Source organism: Lepidochelys kempii, chromosome 27 (genome assembly GCF_965140285.1).
Source record: "Lepidochelys kempii isolate rLepKem1 chromosome 27, rLepKem1.hap1, whole genome shotgun sequence".
NCBI classification, from domain to species: Eukaryota; Metazoa; Chordata; order Testudines; family Cheloniidae; genus Lepidochelys; species Lepidochelys kempii.
Window position 1 is genome coordinate 14,482,366 of NC_136406.1, and position 26,036 is coordinate 14,508,401.

At 39.8% G+C, this 26,036-nt stretch overlaps 1 protein-coding gene across 1 annotated transcript; it reads right to left on the reverse strand.

Annotated features, from left to right (window-relative positions):
- Window positions 1–390: 390 nt before the first annotated feature.
- On the reverse strand, window positions 391–17,589 carry FBXO47 (F-box protein 47). The gene is made up of 10 exons (XM_078850718.1): window positions 17,394–17,589; window positions 16,542–16,712; window positions 13,575–13,651; window positions 12,403–12,480; window positions 10,410–10,518; window positions 8,304–8,480; window positions 6,803–6,949; window positions 4,832–4,974; window positions 3,930–4,089; window positions 391–982 (listed from the first exon to the last, which is right to left on the reverse strand). Exons 1-10 carry the CDS (start codon window positions 17,572–17,574, stop codon window positions 870–872), a joined length of 1,356 nt encoding a protein of 451 aa, XP_078706844.1. The 5' UTR covers window positions 17,575–17,589; the 3' UTR covers window positions 391–869.
- Between the last annotated feature and the right edge of the window lie 8,447 nt (window positions 17,590–26,036).

Genomic DNA, 26,036 nt, shown 5'->3' on the forward strand with positions numbered 1-26,036 from the left:
TCCAGAGACATGTAATTTTTTTTAACTGTCCAGTTATTATATTTAGCACAAAGGTACATTCTGAAGTTACTTCTGCTTTATGGCTGAAAGGCATGTGCTGTAAAAAACTAAATTTTTGCCTTCCTTAAAAAACTAGGACTCTTTCCAGAGACTGTCTCCTTCTGTGCTGAAACTTAATGCACAATCCATGCAAGATATCTAGTTCTGAAGCTAAGAATGTGAGAGTGAATTATAGATACCCAGGTGTAAGCTGAACTGGAGAAACCTGGCCATGCCTTTGTCATTATATTGGTTTTGTGTTAATGGATTCCAAAGAGAAAAACAAACTTAAAAGAGCAAAATATTTTCTGTTCTGAACTAAGATAACATTCTTTAATTTGTGGACATACATCAAATATTAACACCGTGTCATTTTTATTTTGTATCCAAATATACACAGTGGGAGAAGAAAGCAGTGTGTATTCCTGCCCATAACAGCCAAACCATGGAATGCCACAGATAGGCTCCTCAGCACATCCTGACATACAGGCTTAGGCAAGTTTATTGCACAGACTGTGCTGTAGTTTCTTAAAGATGCCTTAGTATGTCTTCATAGGTTTAAGTAATTCTTCTGCTTTGTATTTCACTAGCATCTCCAGTCAGCCTCCTGCTGCTTCTGCAAAGGTTATACCTCCAGATTTAACTGGTTATTATATTTTCTATTTTTTACAATGTGCTCAGTAGCTGCTACAACTTCGCAAGCAGCTGCTGGAGAGTGAATTTAAAAAGGTAGGTGGACACTATTTTGTATTCGTGAGAAAATAAAGGGTGGAAAAGGCCACCTATCTGAATCACTGTAGTATTATCTAAAAGCCTGAGATTCTGAGTATTTAGGCAGAGGTGCTTCTCATGGTCAGATACAGAATTTCCTTATGGAAGTTAGCTTGTGCATTCACAAGGTGGAACAAATTCAAAAAGCTGCTGTCTTCTTCATCACGATCTCCTAAGCACCAGAACGGAAACATTAAAAATAGTGAATGAAAACAAAGGGCTCATTTGTAGGGAGAAGATCTCAGAAACTACTTAGTCAGTATCTTAGTAGAGGCCAATTATGACCCAGGTACCTCTTGATGCCAACTGGCAGGGAGCAGGGGATGGATAGAGTTTAACAGGGATCCCCTGTGTCAGATGCACACAATAATTCACCAAAGCATGGCATGTAAGGTCACTACTGAAAGCTAATAGCCCACTGGTCATCATAATCGTTGTGAAATGCATACATACATTGACAATATTTGAGAAGTTATGTATCTATACTGAAAATTATGTTCTTAAAGCCTTGGAGTTAAAGGCAGGTCACCAGGAGGTGACATGCCTCAGACAGGTTGTTTTCAGGTAGGTGGTAGCAGATGTTTATTTGTGTCTGGTCATTGTGTCTCTCTCAATGTAAGTCTGTTTGCATACTGAGCCACTGGCTAATCAAGATTGCAAAATTTACAAGAGATCAGAAAATCTGTAAGAAAGGAGTATACAGGAAAAAACAACTATCAGGGGGCATCCCATTTATGAATGAAGACAAAGGAAGGGACTTGTATATCTGGGGAGTCAAAACAACACACTTGATCCTTTACCTCGGGGGCAAGCTGGCAATGTGTCTTGTTTTATGAAAAAGGGATCACAGCCTGCCTGGCTAGAAAGCATTGAAGAGCCATACTTTATCAACCATGAGAGTATTTTGTTAAACCAGTCTATGTTCTAAAATTCGTGTCATCATTATATATGTAACCATTTGTGTCCAATACTTCTACTTGCTATCATTTGAATCTCTTTTCTTTGTTAAATAAACTTCTGCTTGTTTTCACTATGAACATATTTAAGTGCTGTGTGTCAAATGGAGCAGTGATCTGAGGTGAAATGGATAAGTTGGAGTGTGCTGCTTATTTGGGCGCAGTGAATGTATGAATACTGAGTGTCTGGTGAAACAGGGTCTCGATGCTCCAAGAAGATGATCAGAGGGCTCAGGGGTTGGGGCATGCCTATTGCCGACCTGTAGAGGGGCACCAGAGCCTGCTTAGGCTGAGAGGCGAGTACTTAGTTGTGCTGCCCGTGGCTGGTGGAGTCAAGCAGCTGACCCATGGTAGGCACAGATAAGATGTCCTTAAGCTAAGAGCTGGTGGTAGCCAGATGCCTCACAGCTCGGGTACCCCTGGGAAGCACGACACCAAGTTAGCAACTTCCATTTAGATTTATTAGACATCAGATATGGCTGATGCGGGCACAGCTGTGAAAGAACATTGCAGACTCTCATAACCAGCTTGTCCAGGGTTGAACAAGAACAATCTTGCTTTAAGATAGAAATCTGTCCTAAATGAGCAACCCATTCATCTTTATTGCTTGCAGTTATAAAGAGTCTTGAGTTTATATCAGGGGTGACAAAGTTTGAACTACGGAGGAAATGCAGCCCAATGAGTTTAATAATATGGCCTGCAGCCTCTCTGATTTTGAATGGAAGGACAGACCAAAAGGATGGTCCCAAGATGCAATGCTCCAGGTCCCAAGATGCAATGCTCCAGCTTGTTCCAAGTAGTTTTCTACTGGGATTAAGAAGGAACACTGCACACGGGGAGTACTAGAGTCTGAGTCCTTGTTGCCCTATGCTTTGTGTCATCCTTCCAGTGATTCTCAACTAGGGATCCAGGACCCTCTGGGTGGCTGTGAGCAGGTTTCAGGGGGTCCACCAAACAGGACCAGTGGTAGACTCACTGGGGCCAAGGGCAGAAAGCTTAAGCCCTGCTGTGCAGGGCTGAAGTCTGGGGCTCTGAGCCCCGCTACGCAGAGCTGAAGCAGAAGCCTAAGGAACTTAGTTTTGTGGAGTGCCCTGTGGCATAGGGCCTTGGGCAATTGCCTTGCTTGCTACCCGTCAACGCCGGCCCTGGCTTTTATATACAGAAAACAGTTGTTGTGGCACAGGTACGCAGTGGAGTTTTTATTGCTTGTTGTGGGGGCATCAAAAAGAAAAAGGTTGAGAATGTCTGCTTTACACCCATGTGGAGTGAGTGCAGAGCTGAGTGTAAAATGCTACTATGTCAGAACAGTGCAAAATGAGTGTAAAATACTACCATCCCTAGATGAGGGGCAGAGCAACTGAGAATCAGGACCATAGTGTCATCAAACCTGTATCTTGCAGAAGGAAAGGGTATCTGCAATTAGTCATAATTTATGCAAATTAGGTGTTTCTCATCATCTGACAAGATAAAAGTGTGTGCATCCTTTGGGCAAAGTTTGTGCACCTCTGATTTAAACGTATCAAATAAGGGAGATAAAACTTTTGTCATTTATGTGTTTAAAAAAAATGAAATCAGTTTCATCATCTAAACCTAGGGTGACTATATAGCAAGTGTGAAAAATCGGGAAATGGGGTGGGAGGTAATAGGAGGCTATATAAGAAAAAGCCCCAAATATCGGGACTGTCCATATAAAATCAGGACATCTGGTCACCCTATCTAAACCACTAGGAGTCTCTTAGTGTAAGTATATAGATCTCACTCCCACCCGCTGGATGTAGTTACATATTTGGAGCACCTATGGTTGAATATATTATCACTGAACACTTGCATATTTATTTCTTCCTATAAAAAGTCTCTCTCCTAATGGTATACCACTAAGTGGCCTAGCATAATCTTAACACACACACACCTTAACAAAACCAGCTGAAAATAACCCAATCCACATGACAAAACAATCAGTCAACAGGGCATTATAATTATAAAAAGAATATCCCATCTTTTCCAATGAACCCCATTTCAGGGTAGCTCTGGCTGGCTAAAAAGGGGGCCTGGCTGGAGTTGTGATGATACAGGAGTTCCCATCCCCTGTTCTTGTGGAATCTTGGCTAGTGGGCATGTCCCATTGAAAGGGCTCACCTGTTGCAGACAGGCATAGATACTCACCAGACATTACTGACTGTAGCATGTCCATAATCATGTGAGCAAATGCATTCTCCACACTCTGCAGGAAGTTATTCCTTTCACCTGGAGTGCTGAAAACCTTGCAGACTTTCTGCATCATTTTTACTGCCCAATCCATGCAGTACAGGTCCTTCTCACAGACCTAGAACATACAAGAAATATTATAATATGTGTCCATGATAGTGCCAAGGTTAAAAAAAAGCTGAAATATTAAAATTCATAAGTAGACAATTAAGGCACTATCCCATAATACAGTCAATTTCAGTCCTACTCTGGAATCTATTCCAAGGCCTATGTGAGAAGGTGCTGTTGCAGAGCTGTTCTGTCAGTGCTATGAAGGTAGGAGAACTCCATTCCCATCTTATGCTGGAATAATTTTTTCCTAGGAACAGAGCTGCTACCTTCAAGCAGTGTATGGGGGGTGGTGGTGGGGGAGTCCCTTAGGGCAAAAGAGAACCAGGCCCATTGATTTCAATGTAGTTACTCTTGCTTTACACTAGTGCAGGGGTTCTCAAACTTCATTGCACTATCACCCACTTCTGACAACAAAAATTATGATGGGGGACCAAAGCCTGAACCTACCCAAGCCCCACTACCCCGGGTGGGAGGGAGCAAAGCCAAAGCTCAAGGGCTTCAGCCCCAGGGAGTGGGGCCTGTAATCTGAGACCTGCCACCCAGGACTTGGGCTTTGGCCCCAGCTAGTCTAAGCCAGCCCTGGCGACCCCATTAAAAGAGGGTCGCGATCCACTTTGGGGTCCCGAGCCACAGTTTGAGAACTGTTGCACTAGTGTAAGTGGAAGGAGAATCAGGCCCCAGGGCTGGAAAAGCAGAGTTGCAGACTTAGTGGCAAAATGCCAGGAAACATTCTATTCAGTGCTACTCACCAAAGCCAGAAAGACCACTATCTTGGCCAGCTCAACAGCCCGCCCATTCACAGCTTTACTAGCCATGAAGGTGAAGCAGATGTTGTTCCCACTCAGGATGAGGAGGCGAGCATTATTCTCCATGAGCCACTCCCGGGGAACCACTTTTATAGTAAAATACAAAGGATTTTCATTACCTATGATTCAACAGACTGAATAAAATTTAGTTAAATATAAGGTTATAAAATGTAGGTTACAATTAAACTAAAATAAAATGATCTGAACAAAATTCTGGAAGTATTTGAATTTATGAATCACTGCATTTGACAGGTTTCAGAGTAGCAGCTGTGTTAGTCTGTATCCGCAAAAAGAACAGGAGTACTAAGGTGCCACAAATACTCCTGTTCTTTTTGCATTTGACAGCCATCCAAAATGTCTGAGAGGAAAGCCCATTCAAACACACCTGCAGCACAGTTGGGAGCTGTGGAGTTACTATGGTGCCAATAGGGATTGTTTGTATTAAGGCTGATGATAATAGAATGTATAGTACAATCTCTCCAAACTCAAACCAAACTTAAAATATACCACCAGCAAATTATGGATTCTTTGGAATGGATTCCTTTCCAGAGACCAGCGTCCTTCCCAGTAAAAGCCACCATACTTGGTATTTAAAGAGACTTAATTTAAAAAAAAAAAACAAAACGCCAAATTTGTCCTCACCTGTATTTCTAATAAAGGCTTAGACTATTAAAAATGAAACTACAGAGGATACCAGTTATTAGCAACTTATTGGTTCCGGGCATAAAGCTTCCATTATCCAAAAGCTCCCAATAATAAGCAGATGGCCGTTGCCTGAGACAATAGCATGGGGCAGCCACAGGGTCGAGAACCTGCTGCCCACACAGGAGGTAATGGGCTGTGGTGCCAGCATCATTGCCCAATGGGAAGCCCCAATCAGAGTCCCTGCAGCCAACAATTTCCATGGGAGAGAGGGCACTCGAGGTCTGTGGGGCTGAACAGTACCTCTCTCTGCACCTTCCAGGTCATGTCCTGTCCTGGCGTTGGTGGCCCAGGCTCAGCACATCCCAGTGCTTTCCTTCCCTGGCTACAGCCCTGAAAGCCTGCAGCTGGAGCTTTCCACAGGGAGCACTGGGGGCCCATGGGACTGCATGGTACCTCTCCCTGAGCTCTCCAGGCTGCAGACTCAGAGCCAGCAAGTTCATTACAAGTGGAACCTCTTTTCCAAAAGGTTGTCAATAAATGGCACACCAAGCAGGTAATATCCAACTACCATTAACATTAAAGTAAGTGGGATGGGATCAGTTCTGGGGATAACAAAAGTTGTCTTTATCAGGATTATTAATAACCACCATGCATTAGATTTGAAAAAAATCTAATTGTACTTTTTCCTATTTATCTTTTTTGTTTATTTTTGTATTTGACAGCTTGGATAATGGAAATACATTAGACAGTTTTCCTCATTCCTACTTAACGTCACTTTCTGGTTCTCAACCCCAAGAATAAGAATGCGCAGGGTACAAACAGTATAGGAAAAATGGTTAAAAAGTCAAACAAAAATGGATTTTTCTTAACATTTTACAAATATCATGAAAACATATCTATTAATATTAAGTTTTGTAAAACTTTGTTTAGGTCCAAAATTTAGGTTTTGTTCAGAACTGTGTGACAGCGTCCCTTGAACATGATAACAGAACACTAATTTTTGAAGTTTTTCATATATTATTACTTAAAATGTTTAACTTTTGGGAAAAAAAGGCTTTGGTTTACAAGCAGCGTTGGTCTCTTCCATCTCTGACTACTGCATAGCCTCCAGTTTTATTGACCTTCCATTATAGTACAGCTACTGAAAGGGATTAGGGGGTCAGATTCCCAATGTGCTTCAGTTTTTTTTACTATCTGACACATATCTCTTTAGTCTTGGAGGACACGATCATATAATCCTAGGAGTCTATGATAAAGGCAAAAATATACCTGACAATTCATCCACAAGACTGATAACATCATCGGCTGTCCACTCTTTAGCTTCTGTGTCATATAGTAGTTTAATAGCATCAGCTAGACCCTTTAAACTGGTCTCATCTGTTGGTCCTTCTGTCATTTTCTGCCAAACCACATGTCCTGGGTAACATTAATCACAATCACTCCTAAGTGACAATGTAGTTTGCTAAACAAGGAAGACCTATACTGGGGCTTCAAAGCATGGCTTGGAAAAAGAAAAGGTGATTCAGGCAAAAGCATAAGTCCCTATTTGTACAAGTGCTTTTTATTTCATCTCACTTGTGGCAGAAGGGACAGTGTAGATCAGAATCACTGGGTGCTTTAAGGAAACACAGAATAAATATTTAAGTGAGAAAAAGAAGATGTGATTTCAGAGGGCAATACACATGCTTGTGGTTTAGTGCTAAGGCTACCTTCACACCACAAGTGTAGGCAAATAGAGAGGGAAAACACTCTGTAATGTCTTCATTTGAACTGTAATATAAACAATAACTTTAAAAAGCTCCATGTTAAACAGGTAAGGGGTCAATTGTTCTAAACGTTATACTTCATTATTTATAAAGGGCCTGGTTTCCAGAGATGGTGCTGCTCCCTTTGATTTCAGTAGGATTTGTGTGTGCTCAGAACTTGTGAAAAATCAAACCTGTAGGTAACATCACAGGAGTGCATGGCCATACACTGGTAAGTAAAGTCAGAGTACCATAAGGTAGCTACAGCTGGAGCAAAACAAAGAAGTATTGGGAAATGGCTAAGATGTTCTGTGTGACATCACTGAGGTTAATTGGCTGGATTCCCCTCTCACACTGGTGTAAATTAGGAGTAATCAGCACCATTGTTAAGCATTCTCAGTAGTGCCTCCAAGTAATTACCTGGAATCTTATGTTCTGCCAAAATTAATATGAACTGGGTGTGGTCAAATCTTGAAAAAGAGTAAGTTTATTAGGAATGATGAGTCTGCATAGAGGTAAAAGTTCCCTTCTAAAGTGAATGCAATAAACACAGGTGCTTTTCCCCCTGCGTGAAATCTTCCTGGCCTGTGGGAAGGCCCATAACAAAGTGTACCACTGCATTTCTGCCATACATGGAGCTAGATAGCAGAGAAACTACACAGCACACCCCACAGTTCTCTGCACACTACTGAAAAGTTCCATGGCCACTCTCTCCATAGGAACACAGAAGAGCTGTTGTGGGGTGGGCCAGAGGAAGGAATAATGAGTTCACAACTTGTGTATGCGCTTTGGCCCAAAAGCTCACAACAATGGGCAAAAGAGTTTGTCGCTCCTACTGTGACTTATGGTCTATAGTAGTGTCGACACAGACATCCCAAATATATAGCCCTACCTCTTGACTGAGGGGGAATCCATCCCATACAACACTTACATTGGTCCCCTGAACGCCCATTTATTTACACAGGTTGTGAGACAGCATGTTTTCTAAAGGAGAAATTCTGGTCTAGCATGTTAAATTTACTCACCATTTAGAGAGGAGACTGGCCCAAAAATGATGTACAACAGCCGGGCTTGATTAACCATTGGCCATGGTTTTAAGATACGAGTGAGCCAAAATGCAGAATCACTTCGATGAATCCAATGATTTAGCAGGACACTGCGACAGAATAACCTTATTCGTAATTCCAGCTTTCGGGCACTTCCTAGGACAAGAGAATTTGTATATTATAAATCCATCAGGCATTGCACTTTGGTGATTTCAACAAGTTTATAAAGATGGGGAGAGAGAAGGAGAAAGGTTTTTAGGTTATAGGGGCACATAGGGCTAGATTTTTAAAGGTGTTTAGGCTCTTACAGATGTAGATAGGTGCCTAGTGGGATTTTTAACATATTCTAGATGCATAATTCCCACTGAGTTAGTGTCAAACTGGAGTAACTGAGATCACAAGGTCCTGAAATTCTGAGCTAGAATGATCATGACTGCTCTAGTCTAGTAGACACACTGCACTGCTTCAAGAAAAGGAGTACTTGTGGCACCTTAGAGACTAACCAATTTATTTGAGCATGAGCTTTCGTGAGCTACAGCTCACTTCATCAGATGCATACTGTGGAAACTGCAGCAGACTTTATATATACACAGAGAATATGAAACAATACCTCCTCCCACCCCACTGTCCTGCTGGTAATAGCTTATCTAAAGTGATCATCAGGTTGGGCCATTTCCAGCACAAATCCAGGTTTTCTCACCCTCCACCCCCCCACACACAAATTCACTCTCCTGCTGGTGATAGCCCATCCAAAGTGACAACTCTTTACACAATGTGCATGATAATCAAGTTGGGCCATTTCCTGCACAAATCCAGGTTCTCTCACCCCCTCACCCCCCTCCCAAAAACCACACACACAAACTCACTGTCCTGCTGGTAATAGCTCATCCAAAGTGACCATTCTCCCTACAATGTGCATGATAATTAAGGTGGGCCATTTCCAGCACAAATCCAGGTTCTCACATCCCCCCCACCCCCATACACACACAAACTCACTCTCCTGCTGGTAATAGCTCATCCAAACTGACCACTCTCCAAGTTTAAATCCAAGTTAAACCAGAACATCTGGGGGGGGGGGGGGAGGAAAAAACAAGAGGAAATAGGCTACCTTGCATAATGACTTAGCCACTCCCAGTCTCTATTTAAGCCTAAATTAATAGTATCCAATTTGCAAATGAATTCCAATTCAGCAGTTTCTCGCTGGAGTCTGGATTTGAAGTTTTTTTGTTTTAAGATAGCGACCTTCATGTTTGTGATTGTGTGACCCACTAATTCTACCTGCCTGCCCGATGTTTTTTCTGCCACTTCTCATGCTCTGTTTCAGGAGCACGCTGCTATTTTTGACTTTTGCTGTGGTTCTTTCTGCCTGTGATTCTATTATATGGTGCCAAAAGGAGTAAATAGAAGCAGTTTACTGCACGCTTGCCTTCTACTACTACTTATGCAGGAGGCCACGTGTGAACATTTCCAGTGAAATACTGAGTACTGTGCCGGAGGATTTCTGGAGGGGCTACATTTGGTTTTAGAGCGATGCTTCAGGAGATGTATAAAATATTGGTCCTGATTTTCTACTGCAACACATCAGTTTTATGCTTGTGTGACTCCATTGATTGTACTGGTGTTGGTATAATGCAGTGGAGAATTAGGCCCACTGCATGTAAATTATACATACATTTGATAATGAAATGATAAGATCCAACAAAATCAATTGCCTCTCAAAGAGATACACTTCACCACACAGAACATGTCAAAGATAAAAGTCAATTGCTTGTTTTCATCAGAAAACAACTAAATTCAGTTAATAGTGCCGATTTCCTTCAGCTATATGCAAGCATGCTACCAGCTTGAGAGCACTCATTTTCTGGCATTTCCGCAGCTAAAGCATCATACATATGGATCAAGAAAGGATCAGGTACTGCAGGGATCATGTGGCACAAACCGTCCTTGAGTCTGGGGTGTATCTCCTCTGTAATAATCTGAATCCATTTCCGGAACTCACAGCAAAAGGATGATACAGCTGCCATGACAGCTTCTTTTATTATCATCATTTGTATTTTCCAGGACTTTTTTGTTCCAGGTATTCACCTGGTTTGCTGCTCACAACTGTCTGTACTTTGCGGGGTAGATTGCTCAGCTCACAGAGGAAGTTAAAAACACGATGGCATTCTAGCTCATCCCAGCCTGCTGTCAAGGTCTGATGACACCAAATGAAAGACAGATAAATAGAATTCAATCACAATGCTTGTTATTATAATCATATATGTACAATCAATTTTTCTGTATTTATGGAGAGGACACATTTGCATAGTGGAGACTGGTGCATCTGAACAACTGTTTTGTATTATTTTCATCTTCATCCTCGTCTTTCAAAATGAACTTCTTGCAAAGTGCAAAATATTATTATTAAAAAAAAAACCTAGGGCCATATCTATGTGACACTGAAACCAGAAAATAATCATGTATGCAAAAAGTGTGTGTGACAGGAATTTGCTAAGTCTAAAAGGAAAAGCAAAGATGTACATAGGAGCTCCTTTGTTTTGTAAGGCCCTCAGACACGGCTTTATGACACTCTGGGCAGTAACATAGTGGTTCAAAAAACCCCAAAAAACAAAACAGATGACAGCAGTTTAGAAACACTGGGCTAGACACTAATCTCACAGATCAATGGACTTTCTCTAGATTTCTACAGATGTAACGGATATCAGTCGTCATTATATCATAGACATTCTCAGAGCAGCAAATCTTGACAATTCCACAAAAAAGAGGAGGAGGAAGGTTCTGCCCCTACTGCTGCCCCTTCATGGAACTCCAGTGACATAAACAGGGTGAAATGGCCCCTGAGGAATTCCCTCATTGCAAGGTCAGCATAAGTCTGACATAAGCAGCCCTACACACCACACACAAACCCATAGAGCCCCCATCCCCAATGGGGTCAGGAAATGAGCAGAAGGGGGGTGCCTAGAGTGCAAAGCTTTCATAGCAGGCCTTTGGGGCTGTGGGAAAGCCATAATCAGCTTCAGTTGACCTGTGGGCTGCTCTAACTTGTACCAAAGGGGTTTCTGGGTCCTCGTGTAGCTCACAATTCTGAACTGCATTTGGGGCTCTCTCTTTGGCCAAAAGGTGCAATTTGTGAACCTTGGATGTGAATAAGCAGGAGACAGTTGCTAAGAGCATAAATATCCTGGTGCAAATAATTATCTATAATAGTTAGCCGTGGCAGGGAATAAAACAGACAGCCACACATTTCTGAATATCTTTGTTATTACTAAGCTACTTCAATATGGTATATTTTCAGAGAGTGTCTGAACATGTAAGTTCTTCTAAAACACAATTTAGCTTCATTTAAAATGTTCAGAAAATACTTGTACTTCAACAAAGAATACAAGCTTTTTTCAGGTGATTAGACAAAGCAGCTCTCAACTACAGCAACCCATAATGGTGATCCTATCCATCTGATAATGAAATACTTTAACACTAATTGGGGAAGGAAGTCCTATCCTCAGTCCCTTACAGCATGTTTGCAATCTTGGTAGTCATTATAGTAAATACAGTGTTGATTGCTGAACTAACAGATTTGTCATTGCTTTCTTTGCATCCCAAATGCTAGAACAAGTCCTCCATTTAATTACAGACCTTGGGCCAGTTGCCTTTAAATCAGAGAATCCCTGTTTAGGGTGTTGTGAATTCGATGTAGTGTAATGTGGTGAAATGGCCCCCTATGTAATCTTCTTTGGTAATAAACTGCTAATTTAAATTAAAATCCAGACAGGCTAATAATAAGATCCAGACTGATAAATTTTTTGGAGTTAAGTTAACTATTTTAAGAGCCAGAAAGAACTGTGGTACTGAATAAATGCATTGTTTAGGACCTGAAAGCCATGTTAAACTTTGAAATGTCTTGCAAAGCAGTTTCAGCTCACTGCTTCTCAAAGTATAACTAAGTTGGATGATGATCATGTTTCTTGGCACTCTTTTTAAAAGACTGAGTATTTCAGCATTGATAGATTTTTAAAAAGGCAAACTTTGGTTTCTTTTAGATTAATGATACCTGCCTTCTTCTCTGAAAAATACACTATACCTGTAAAAACACTCCATAGCATTGTAATCCCAAGCAATGCAACGGGCTTGGGCAACCACTGAGTTTAAAACAGGAAACCTGCAAAGACAAAACATTGTTGCCTCATTTAATCAATGTAGCCTAATTGGCAATAAACTCACTTCTGTGCTTGAAGCTTTCCCACGCGGCTAATCTACCACAATACTGACCCAAGGGGCTTTCTCTACACTATTTTCACTCAACCCCTTGCATCTCCGCTGAGACACCCAACAAAGTTGCCAATTAGGGATGTTTTTTATGATGTGGCCATTGGTCCTCTGGGAACTTTCACTCAGACCACCTTAGAGTCTTCAGACAGATGTGATATTTTATTAATAATGTCTGTTGCTATGCATAATAATTTCCTCCTCCAGAAACTAATATAGTTTGGTAACAATGTTTTGAATTAATTATGGTTAAAATTTACCCTGTGCAGAGGACCTGTCCGAGGCATTATGCACTACTTTTCCCTCTAAGCAGAATTTAAGTGGAATATAGACCTTCTATCGGATCTCTTCACGGGGCTGAATTTCAACCTATGCTCATTCTATTACAAAGTGGCAAATATTATTTGCACTGGGTGACCTGTTTTAAAAATTAAACATAAAAATCATACTTATATAGAAGATTATACTCACTAAGAGTGGGGTTTTAAAATCATGAGAAGGAATTAGGTGCCTAACTCACTGACTTTCAACAGGAGTTGGGCAACTAACTCCTTTAGATATTTTTGAAAATCCTACACCTAAGCCGTATTTTTCAAACGGTGGGTGCCTAAAGTTAAACGTAGTTCTGAACACCCACAGCTCACATGGACTACAGTCTAAAGCTTTAGGGGGATCAGCATCTCTGAAAAAATCAGATCACTTATTTAAATGCCTAAATATGGACTTAGGGACCTAATTTCAGGTACAAAAGATTTGAAATATCAGCCTAAATAGCCAAGGAATATTTTTAACCAACAAGGGACTGATTCCAAGTTAGTAAATTCATGATATTACACTGATGAGCATTACCGATGTGTCAATAAATAAATGAATTAATTTAAATCATTACATTAACATTGTTTTATTGAAACATTAATATAGGTGCAAGTGATAGTTCAAAACAAGATTCTAGAAGTATTCAGTACAGAGCAATGATTATGAGCTTACTTCTGAGAGTATCTTGTGTATGTACTTTAGCCTGTCTTTTGTGGGCAGCAGTAGCGTGCACCTTTTAAGCAACAAACCTGTGAATAGAAACACATACATACATAATCATTCAAATGATGAAAATAATTGGACTAGTTGAAGCATACACTGCACAAGTAATACAATACCATACTATTTCTGCAAGAAAAGAAGGTGGTACATTACAGTGAGCTGCAGGGGTGCTGGAACAACTTTTATAGTGGGCGGGGTGTGTGTGTGTGGTTCTGAGAGCCTTTGAGCCAAAAACTATAAGCCCTGTATATAATAGAAACCACTTCAAGCCAGGAGGTGCTGCAGAACCCCCCACACCCTTAGTTCCAGCACCTATGGTGAGCTGTGCATTGTAAAAGGGTATGCTAGCCTCTGTAGTAGAAATGCCTTTTATGTCAGAAAGCCTTATGGGGAGTGTGAAAGGCTCTCATGACATAATTTGTTTACTAAGTTGTTTTAAATTCCATGTGAGTCACAGCTGGAGCCCTGAAAAATTATTATATTGGTTTTTGAATTACAGCTGTTAAAAATATTTCAATTTGAAGATGCACTTGTTTTCTATTTACATCATTGAAAGCTGAGCATCCAAAATCTTTTAAGCCAACCACATTGTCAAACAGAAAAGCTATTCTGAACTGTGTTAATATAAAAAAAAGGTAGGTGGTAGAATTTTTTTTTCCCCTACATGAGATTCAAAGCTAGAAGAGCTTAGGATACAAAGGGCTAGAATACATTATAGTGCAGAACAGCTGGTTGTTAAGCAACAATTTTTCTAAGCCAATGGAAAGCAAATGGGTTAAAAATCTTTCTCCTCAAAAACATCTGGTAGACCAACACATATATCTTGTTTGTTAATAATGCAAGAAATCTACAGGAGGGTACGCAAATGTTTTCTACGTTGCCCATCTCCTGGGGAACATGTGATTTCTCTGATGTCAAAAAGTGTTTTATATACTTCCTGTGATTTTGAATGGACTATTATCCCAATCTGGAAGTATGTTGTTAACATTCTTAAATGGCAGACATAATTTTCTTTATCAGTCTGGTATCTGATCCAAAACTCCAAAGAATCAACTATCCATTGACTTCAATACGTTTGTGATCAGACCCCTAAAGAGTAGATGAATGTCTGACACAATATATCTGCAAACACGAGTACAGTTGTCAACCTGGGGATAACTTTTTTATTACCAGTGCAAAGGTTTGGGCCTGCTTTCATATGGTGAAATTCACACCTGTGCACAGGGGCAGCACAAAAATCATGTATTACTCAAGTCCAATTCAAGCCTGGAGGGTGAAAAATCCTGGTCCCATTGAAGCCAATGGGAGTTTTTGCCATGGACTTTAACATAGCCAGGATTTCACTTTGTGGGTTTAAATGAGATTAATGCAGTGTATAAGCCTTGTGCTGGCGCTCTACACAGAAGCGAATTTTATCCTTAAAGCCCAGTCTTGCTCCTATTGAAGTACATGTGAATTTTGCCATTGACTTTAATGGGAGCAGGATTGAGCCCTTACATTTAGTAGATGATAAAATATGAAAATCAGTGCAAATATCTAAGTATGTCGTGTTTTAACGACTGTGCTTATAATGATGAGTTCATACAGTAGTAGTTAAACAACAGTTGCCTTTTCTAATACGTTTGTTATTACAATGTACAAAACTGCTGACTATTTTTTGGCAAAATATTTAATCAGGTTTTATTTTAAAACTAAAACAAATAAACACTGAAGTTATCAATAAGATATTGTAAACAATCCATGTACATTTGAAGGGACTTCATGTTTGGCCTAATTAACTTTGACATTGTTGCTTTAACTTGGGAATCTCTTGATTTAAAGTTAGCTCCTGAATATAACCTTGACATAATTTTGTTTTGCTGTCCGGATCAATTCAATTATGAGACCTTATCAGTTAAAGAGGCTTATATCAATATTGTTCAAATTGCAATTTCATTTGTTTCTCTTTTTAGAGAAAGGATTACAGTGAATGGGGGGAGGGAGAGAAATGATACAGTCCAAGTGGCATAAGAGAAGAAAGACTGCATTGCTTTTGACTGAAGGGGAAGGAGATTAAGGGGAATTTGGCTGCCAAGATTCAGTAGTAAGTTAGTGCAAAAGTTAAAAAGAAAATAATGATTTTTAATATGCAATGCTACTCACTAGTCACAGTATTTTGGCCTATATTTATTTTTTGCGGTGCCCGGATATAGTTGCGCAGGTGAAAGAAAGAGTACAGCCTGAGCAGCAACAGCAGGATTCTCGCATTGTATCTCAGCCCTGACCTAAGGGTGAAAGGAAAGTTTACTCATCATGCCCAATTCAGTCTTTGAGCTCTGATATAAGGCTGCCAAGGAGAATGTTAATCAGTGGCAGTTGTCATGGTGCTTTTTGTGATAAGTTTATTTCCCATCTAGGAACTGGAATTAGATTACCAATTCACTTCCCATAGACTGTCCGGCCTTTGATGGTAATGATTCTTGATCATTTCAGAATTAGGTGGGATTTGAGCATTGTTATAGAGGGGAAATTCTCTCTTTGTATTTCATCATCATTCCCATGAGATACACACTCACCTTGCCCTTTTATATTCTTTAAAAATTAAATAAGGAAGAAGCAAAACATATGCTATTTTTGTCTATACTTATATATGTATTATTATTAATAAAATTATATTAAGAGATGTTGAAAGAATTCTTTTCATGATGAAATACACCCAATACGTAAAGCTTAATTGAGACTTAAGTGTGTATGTGCCTTGTTGTTGGTCCTTTGCACAGGGATGAATTTCAGCCTCAATGAGGGTCACAAACACCTATATACTTCAGAAAACATTTTCACCATTTTAAACTGCTATGACTCACTAAATATCACAGTAGAAGACCTTTATTCTATTTTAGTTCTCTAATTGTTACCATTCTTATTATAAAAGGTCACCTAGAGATCTGTAGTGTTCTAATACACAGGATCCTTCTCTCATGCCAGATATCTCAAGGTTATGAAAATCTTGCAGTAAAAGCCTTCTGTTTCCTGATGAGGTTGAGATGTAATTAATAAGGCGGTTGCTGATGGCTTTCGACACCATGCTTAGCATGCTGATATCCTTCACTGAAAAAGCAAAACCCAGTATACCTGTAAACCTTTATTGCAAAAACACTACTGCTTAGTAGTCAATAACTTTACTGACAGATTTCAGAGTAACAGCCGTGTTAGTCTGTATTCGCAAAAAGAAAAAGGAGTATTTGTGGCACCTTAGAGACTAACCAATTTATTTGAGCATAAGCTTTCGTGTCCGATGAAGTGAGCTGTAGCTCACGAAAGCTTATGCTCAAATAAATTGGTTAGTCTCTAAGGTGCCACAAGTACTCCTTTTCTTTTTGCGAATAACTTTACTATACATCTCAGAACAAGCAGGCCAAGAGACTTCAGAAACAAGTAAGAGACAAATGTCATTACTGTTGATTCCTTTACCAACAAATTATGGTTAGTCAGGATTTTGCATATATCTGTTAAATTGTGATCTTTATATATGGTGGGCAGAAGAACACTTCAAAGGGCTCCCTGAGTACTATCATTCCTTATTTTTTTTTTTTTTTTTTGGTGATGTGGCTCTTCAGGAACCCAAGCTGAAAATGAACAAACCTAGTGAAAATCCCTTCAATTTGTAGTAAGGTGAAACATTATTGAGCAAGGCCCATATGCCTCAAACTTGGCATTTTACTAAATGGGATTTTTGCATGTGATCATTTTCATTTATGGACAGTGACATCATTTCTCTCAGTTCCTCACCTGAGAGATATTTCAAGACCATTTGAAAGATCTCCAATGGCAGTGCTTGGAAATTCCCGAGAGTTGATAGTGACTCGGAATCTGTGTCCACAGTGTTGCAGAATGGTTTGGAGCGACGGCTACTGCGCCTGTATTTCTGGTTGGGAATCAAGGTGAAGCTGGTACTTACAGTGGATGTCATACTTCTACTAGTCCCATAAATTTTTCCTGCAGAGAAAACGCAGAAGGCATATAGGGAAGGAAATTAAACCCATGAGGGAGATAAAATGAAATAACTCATGAGTGATACAGTAATGGAATATGAAAGTCTTACCACATGGGTAGGAAGGTACAATTTTACTTTAAATGAAACAAAATGACATCAATACACTCCAAAATCCATATTCATAGTTTCCTGTTCTATATTTCTTTTCTTTCCAGTATAACCACTCTTTTTTTCCATATATCACAAAAAGAGAGAATGTATACGTGTTGTGTGTGTATGGGAAGTTATTTTTGCTTTCTAATTCAGTGTCTGGGGGAAGAAAATATCCCGATTAGAGGTTATAAGTGGAGAGGGGGGTGGGGATAGGAGTGACCAGTATTGGGACGGGGAGGGCCTCAGGAGGTTTGAAAGATAATTAAGAGAAAAAATAAAAGTGTAGGAGGTATATGAAATGCCATAAAATATATTAAGGAGCTATTATAAATAAGTCAATATCCTTCTAATACTTTACCCTTCCATGTTACTTTAACCATGTAACAGAACATTAAAAATTAAGGAGGCCATTCAAAGGATTTGTATGTTTCTTGTCTATCTGAGGTGCTCTACTTGTATGTATTCTAGTACATGGCAGTAAAAATTAAGAATAAAAGTAAAGTAAGCAAGCATTAAGTTATCACTTTCCCTGCAGTATTTAAACTTAGGTATAGCTTAATTCCTGATAATGACAAAGATCACAGCACAGCATGTGCAAATATTGTAATGTGGCACAGTATTGCCATCTTCAAGATTTCAGAAATCATGAGACAAGCCCCCCAAAACTCATAAGATTGGCTATAAAATTATGAGAATGTTTTTTTAAAAAATAATAAACATTGTGTTCTTATATTTGCCTTCTGGTTTCTGAGCATTTAAGGGGGACATGCTTCACATTTTCAAGCTTTTTTCTGTAACCATGAGGGCTAATAACATCTTTTTTAAAATTAAAGCTAAGATTCTCATGCAATCTCTTGATTCCAGCAACTGGGGCTTTCAGATAATCGCCAAATGTTGCAAGACTTGGAATAAAATTGTAAGTGTTAGCAACAGTGGTAACAATTCAAGTGGTCTCCTTTCTCCCCTCAATGCAATATACCAGTTACAATCACTGGGAATTATACTCATTGATTGAAGGGTTGAAAATGTACTGATGCACCTTAGGTCATCGATAGGTTACATTTACTTAACCTAAGCAAAAAACAATTTGAAAACATCAAGTAAACAAGCCACATTTCTCTAACACGTATTCACTGAACCATTTTACATAACATAATGAATTATCACACTCCCAATGGAAGACTTTTGTATATTGAATGAACTCAAAACATTATGGACCATTTAATTAAAGCATTACAAACATGTTTGGATGAATAGTATTTTCTCCTCTGTGCCCAGGACAGTGTTTCAATTCATTTTTCAATTGTTCATGAAAGGGAATTACACTTTATAACAGGCATCTTTAAATTAGTTATGAAATAATTCATGCTAGCTGAAGAAACCCATAGTTTAACTTTTCACATGGCTTGTGAGCAAATTTAATGACTTTTAAAATTACAGTGTTATATGCAATTTTAGACTGCTTAAGCAACAAGGGAGAGAAAATTAATTTGATACTTGTAAAAACAACAAAAATATTCATTTAAGTAACATCATAGATGTATGTAATGACACCTTTGAAAGGCATAGACATCCACATTTAAAGTCAGTGGGTGTTTTTTACAGACAACTGCACGTGTGGGTCAATAGAAAGACTTACCTTGTACATAAAGACAGTTAAAGGCCTGTTTTAGTAAAAGGAAAATATAACTCTCTTCACCACTAAACTCTTTCAAAGCTGACTAAATTCAATACATTTTGCTGATTCATACCTTAGAAATAGAGTTACAATCTGAGGGTGTTTTTTGTTTATTTGTTTGAAAGCAGTCAGCAATGGTCTAACTTAAGTTAAAAGAAGTTTAGAGCACTATTAAGTGCTTTTGAAAATCTCATTCAGAGCCTGTAGAAATATTATGTACAGAAGCAGCCACTTAAACATGATGGGTGGGATTTTCAAAAGCACTCAACACTGTTCCCATTAAAGTCAATGGTAGAACTCCCATTGTTTTCATTAGGAGCAGAATCAGGCCAATTTAAATAAAAACTGAGCATGTGACAGAAGTTTTACATTATGGGCCACATTTTAGAGCCCTTTACTCAAAGCTCCCTTTTGACTTTCATTTTTGACTCTCAATGTATTTCATGTTTCTCAAGGAGCTCAGTGAAAACATGACAAGATTGATTTCACTTAGCAATTTTGTGCAGCCCTCAACAACCTCTGTGTGGATCCCCCCTGTCTGGAGAACTGCTACTCAAGACTGGAAGAGGGAAATGTAAATGTTAAGCATATAAAATCAAATTCATTATAATAATTAATAACAGTGATTTTCTCTTATTTATTCTGTATATAATGATTTATTTATAGGGCAAAAACTATCAACAGTCAACGTTCCTTCTATACTGTTTTCTGTCTATATACAGTCCATATATTTTCATCCAGTGAATACACCTTTTTCCTAATCATTTAAATTTTTCTGCGGTTTGCATTATCACTTTGCTAAGTATATAATACTAACAGCTATTTACCTCAAATAGCAGCTTCAGGACTTTGTCTTTTTTCCTCCCTAGGCATTTCACAAATAAATAAATGAATCACCAAGAACATAAATAGGAATTCTCTTTCCATTTCCCTTTGCACACACTTAAAATCATGAGAACTTCTGAAGTAGGGGTGACCAAGCTTTGTGACACAGAGGACTGAAGAGGCAGGATGCCAGCAATCCATGGGCTGCACCTAATTTGCCATTAAAGAGACCTGATTCTCATTTACACTAAGGCCTCGTTACACCAGATTGGCAGTGCCTTAAAGTGGATGAAATGCAGTATGATTTGCTCCTACTTTAAGGAAGCTTCTCACTGTTAAAGTGGTGTAAAAAGGCCTTACTGTAAATGAGAATCAGTCCCAAAGCCATCTAAATTAACATAAACATACATAATATTACCAATTAAAAAATAAATGCCCTTGATAATCCTAACATTTGCTCTTATTTGTGCCTTCCTGCTACAAGGCATTGCTTTTTTGACTTCACCCCAAAGTGTATGTGCTTTGATTCATGCTGCAGTTTCAGGGAAGGGATGCTAACATCTGCTTGTTATCACACAAGTTGTGTTTGCCCCTTCAGGTGCACTGTATGAAACCATGGGTCACGTTTGGCCTTTTGGCTGCACTGTCGGTCACCACAAGCCTGTATGCTGCATTTCATGACTTCGTTGGCTCGGTGTGAACACTGGGCTGCGCTTCAGAACGCCTTGGGCTGCATTTGTACCTTGGGCCTCACTTAACAAACACCATGGGCTGTAGTTAACCCTCGGGCCATATGATATGACCCTATGGGTCACATTTTGACCCCCATTCTGTGCACTCCGACTCCAAAACCTGCCACACATCAATGATAATAGATTTTTTAAAAGTGTGATACCTCCAAATAAACCTATATCCAGTTGATACAGAACAGATCTAAACCCTGCTTCACCCCTAGGAAAATTCCTCTGAAGGTGGGGTGAGCTCAGACCCTGCTGTCTGGATTTATAAGGGCACCGACTTTCCCTAAACAAAAAAGAAATTGCATTGAATTAGCTGAAATTTCTCAAACTTCATGAAAGAGTATATATTGTATGCAGGATGTTTTTTAAAATTTACCGCATTTGGTTTGAGGGGAAGGCTTTAATAGTTTTCCTCAGGGGAAAATAACTATGTGTTTGTACAGGGGTGGAGGTGGGGAATAGAAATACATAGAATTATGACAGAAATAAAAAATATTTTCATTCTAGCAATAATTGATAAGATAATTTGATAAGTGAATTAATTCATGGGCATTGGGAGGGGAGGGGAGGGGCAGGAAAGTAGCAAACGTAGATTTTTGGAGGCAGGAAATTACCACAGAAATCGAACATTTTATTCCCGTGGTAATTACTTAAATGGTTTTTCAGCTGCTTTATTAGTGTTTTTTAACTGCCTATTTTTAAATCGCCTCACGTTTCCCGCCTTTTTTTTTTTTTTTTTTTTTCCCCCGGCCCCTCAGCAGTAAGCCAAAGTAGAGGGCGGGGGGAGGCTAGAGGCTCGAGACAGACCCTCCCGCCAGCTCGGACACGCCCCCTTGATGAATAATTAACAACCCATCTCCGGCCCTTCATTTCGAGCTCCAACCCAGAACCACCACCCTCCCCGGTTATTTACTGTGGAATCCTCACGCCTCAAATGGCATGGCCCCGCCCCTCTTATGAATAATTAATGAGGCTCCCTCTGCCCCCTCCCTCTTCCCTGTCAGATAGAACCACTCGCTGAGGGAAGGGCAGTGACCCTAGCAAAAGCGGGAGGGTGGGAGCCCCCTCATGCCTGTGGCTAGGCTAAGTTTCTGCCATATTGGTTAACACACACACGGCTACCCAGCTTTATCCTGAGCGCAGTCTGGTATGTTAACAGCTGCACGGTGGCCATGGCAGCACAGGGTGGCAACACCATGGCAACACCATGGCACCATGAGGCAGCATCATCTTAAGGACACCTGGTTGTCATAGGCACCAAAAGACAGCACTGTGTCACTGGTGTGGGGTTACCTTGTCACCAGTGTGGGGTTGCCGTGTCACCACAGGGGAGCACCATGTTACAGCTGCACGGCTTTCATGGCAACACAAGATGTCACTGTGTCGCATGAGAGAGTTCGCGGTGGCGCCAGGAGGCACCACCGTGCCATACACGCGAGAGTGCTGTGGCTCTCACCGTGTCACAGGCACACAGTCACCAGGGCACCGTGAGGCAGCACCATATTATGGCTGCAGGGTTGATCAAGTGATCTGTAGCTCACGAAAGCTTATGCTCAAATAAATTTGTTAGTCTCTAAGGTGCCACAAGTCCTCCTTTTGCGAATACAGACTAACTCGGCTGCTACTCTGAAAGCCGTGGTACCACAGGACATCATCATCTTGCAAGCACTAGGTCACCAGGACACTATAAACTATCAGTGTGTCATAGATGCAAGGTCACCCTGTCTGCAAAATGTCCCCAGGTCACAGGCACACCGTCGACTTTTAATGAATGCAGGGTTACCACATCACAGCATTAGTATTGTTGTACAAAGTTATTGCCCTGTGACGGTAGGCCACTATGTACTATGGCAAAGTTTTTGCTCTGTTAGAGAAGAACACTACACCATGCAAAGTCAGTCTGTAGTGACATAACATAATGGTCTGTGAGATAAGGTCACACTGTTGTTGTGCAAGGTTCTTGCACCATGATGTCAAGGCACAATGTTGTGATATAAGTTTATGAAGTCACAATACAAATTAATTGTGCTGCGATCCACAGACAATATTATGATGCAAAGATGTCACGACACAAAGTCACCGTGCCACAACACAAAATCTGTGTCCTGAAGCAATGTTGTGGTTTTGTTCAGCAATGGTATTGCACAACACCAACCCAGAATATTTCCAGTGGAAGTTGTGCCACAATGTGAAGTAACAAGTTGCCACACATTCTTTACACTATAAAAAAAAAAAGTCACACTGTTGACACATGACACTGAACAGTCCCAGAAAAACAAGACAAGTGGCCATTCTTAATATGAGTGGTAATTAGGTCAAAGTCATTGGGAAAATGAACCTTAAAAACAATGTTCTTTCGAGCAGCAACTTCACCTTTCAATGTAACTCACTATTAACTGGTTTCAGAGTGGTAGCCGTGTTAGTCTGCATCAGCAAAAACAATGTGATTTTCCAAGAGTGGGTCAATTGACCCTTTGGTACAGGCTATTATACCTGGTGGTGCTCTCACAAAAGCCTCCAGGAGATGGCAGTAGAGGGCTGCAGTAGATTTACCAGATCTTTCCCAAATAGCCTTTGTAAAGTCAGGCGTTTTGGGGGTTTGTTTTTCATTTGTTTGTTTTATTTCGTTTTTCCTCCTAGAAATTGAAACACAAAGCAAAAGCTAAAAACAAACCCAAGCATAATGGCCTCTGATAGCTGCCTAGTGAAGAAAACGATCAGACTGTACAGAATGGGAATGCCATGATGATGCAACTGTGCTGTAGGAATTTTGCTGCATAGGTAAACTGTATAGTGTAAAAACAATTAGTTGTTCTTATATTTTGCAGCATACTCTGCCCATATAGTTGAGTCAGGGTTGCCAACTTGTACTTTAAAATCAAATCTTACATTTGAAAACTGAGATTGTTACAGAGCTCTCTCTGTGGAGTCTTCCAGAGACAATGTGTGAACTTCAAACCCTCTCCCTAAAAGAGGCTATAAAACTGCTGTGTCTTGATGTGGCATAGAGAGTGTTCCTTTGGGACGCAGTGGAGATTAATGTAGGAAGGACCCAAATGAAGGCAAAGAATCGGAAGATTCAGGGATTTCTGCAGCTTGAGCTTTCCCACCTGCTGCGTTCAGGGACCTCATTAAGCCTTCCGCTGTCAGCAAGTCAGCTCCCTCCTGGTTAACATGCTAACCACTTGTGCTTATTAAATACGCTGTGGCTCTTTTCCCAAGAGTGAGGCTGCTAACCCTAGTGTTCTGACTAAATTTCACCTGGTGGAATTATATTGTTCCTCCCTAAATTCCACTTGCACTTTCAATTGCATATAGTATTTTTTTTCCACTTCCTGTACTAAACTTATGTGTGTTGTTCCTTTGTATTGCTGTGTTCCACCCCAAAGATAGCTGAATTCCCATGGTGGAATGGATAATCCCTATATATATCTTCCTTTGGCACACTGCAATCCTAGTTAATGTTTGTAAACGGCTTTGAGATAATTGGATGAAAGTTGCTAAGGAAAACAAAGTACAGTCATTATATATATTATAAGCAAAGGTGCAGTGTGAGGTCATTAAAGTAATTAAAATACTAAACATTTGCTGGTCATATGATTCTATTACAGCAACCCATGCCACCCTCTGTCATGCAAGTTACTTGACAGAAAAGTCTATATTCTACTGGAGTGTTAAATATATCATGCTGCACACCAGTGACCTTATCTTGCTCCATCTACAAGATTATTTTTATTATTTTATTTTTGTATGTGTGAGCAGAGTTAGATGACTTTGTGGTTAAAATACCAGCAAGATGTTTAATATAGTTCTCCCATTTTCCTACGACTAGTGAAGCTGTACTAGTGCTATCAATAGTAGGAAGTTTTAAGGGAAAAGTCTAGGATAGACATATGGAGTCAGATTTTCAACGATATTTAGGTGCCTAAAGATACAGATAGGAGACTATTGGGATTTTCAAAAGTACCTAGGCAGATTAGGTGCCTTGCATCCACTGGAAACATAGGGTAGTTGCAACTTTATTTAAGCATGGTTATTAAACTCAGCTGCAAGGGCGGTGGAGACAGGGCATAAATATTCAGCAATATTAAGATTGCACAGTTCTCAGAAACTAAAAATCTTTATACGTTCATACTGTTTAGGGAAAACATGCTAGAACCTTGCTACAGTAGCAGCAAATAGGTTTAAAGCAACTAGCATGGGTCTGTACCCTGTGAGAACAGGAATTAAGAACTGTCACCCAATCCAGTAAGGAAAGTCAGCTTTCTATAATACAGGGTGATGAACTAGAGGAGCCACTAGAGGTCCCTTCTAACCCAAATTATTATAGGTTCAATGAAATTGATGTGCAGTCTAGTTAGTCTGCATTGCATGGGTCAAATTAGCAAATGGTAGCATTTATTTTTTGCAGGGGAAGTATTTCTATGGCTGTAGATTCTACTCGTCTTCATCCCGGATTTGGCTTGTCCTTGTGAGTATTAACACTCCTTAGATTGTGACCTCTTTTGGGGACAGAGACAATATTGCCAACCCCAAGCAGTCAAAAATCATGAGTCAGACCTCCCAAAAAGTCATGTCTTAAAGATCATGAGATTTTTAAAAAAGTGTTCTTTTTATTTGCCTTCTTTAAGGTACACTCACATCATGTTTTTAAACTTTTCGCCGCAGCTAAGAGCTCTAAATGCAATGAATAGCTAGAAAGCTACATAATAACAGAAAGCTAGAAAGCGGAGATTCTCTTATGGTCTCTTGCCTCCAGGAGTTGGGGCTTTAAGAAAAATACCAAATATGGTGAGACTCACAATAAAATCATGATGGGTGGCATGACTAGTATCTTCCTACATATGCACACAGCACCCAGTTCATTGTAGGCACCACCACAATGAAAATAAATAATGATAATACATGGAAGAAAGAATGCAGTACATACCTAATTTCATGGCACTTCACTCAGAAGCTTAGAGAGGCAGTAAAGGTTCTTCAGTTCTTATTTTAACTCTGTTTAAGTAAAAATTCTCCCTCATTTGCCAAACACTTGTTTA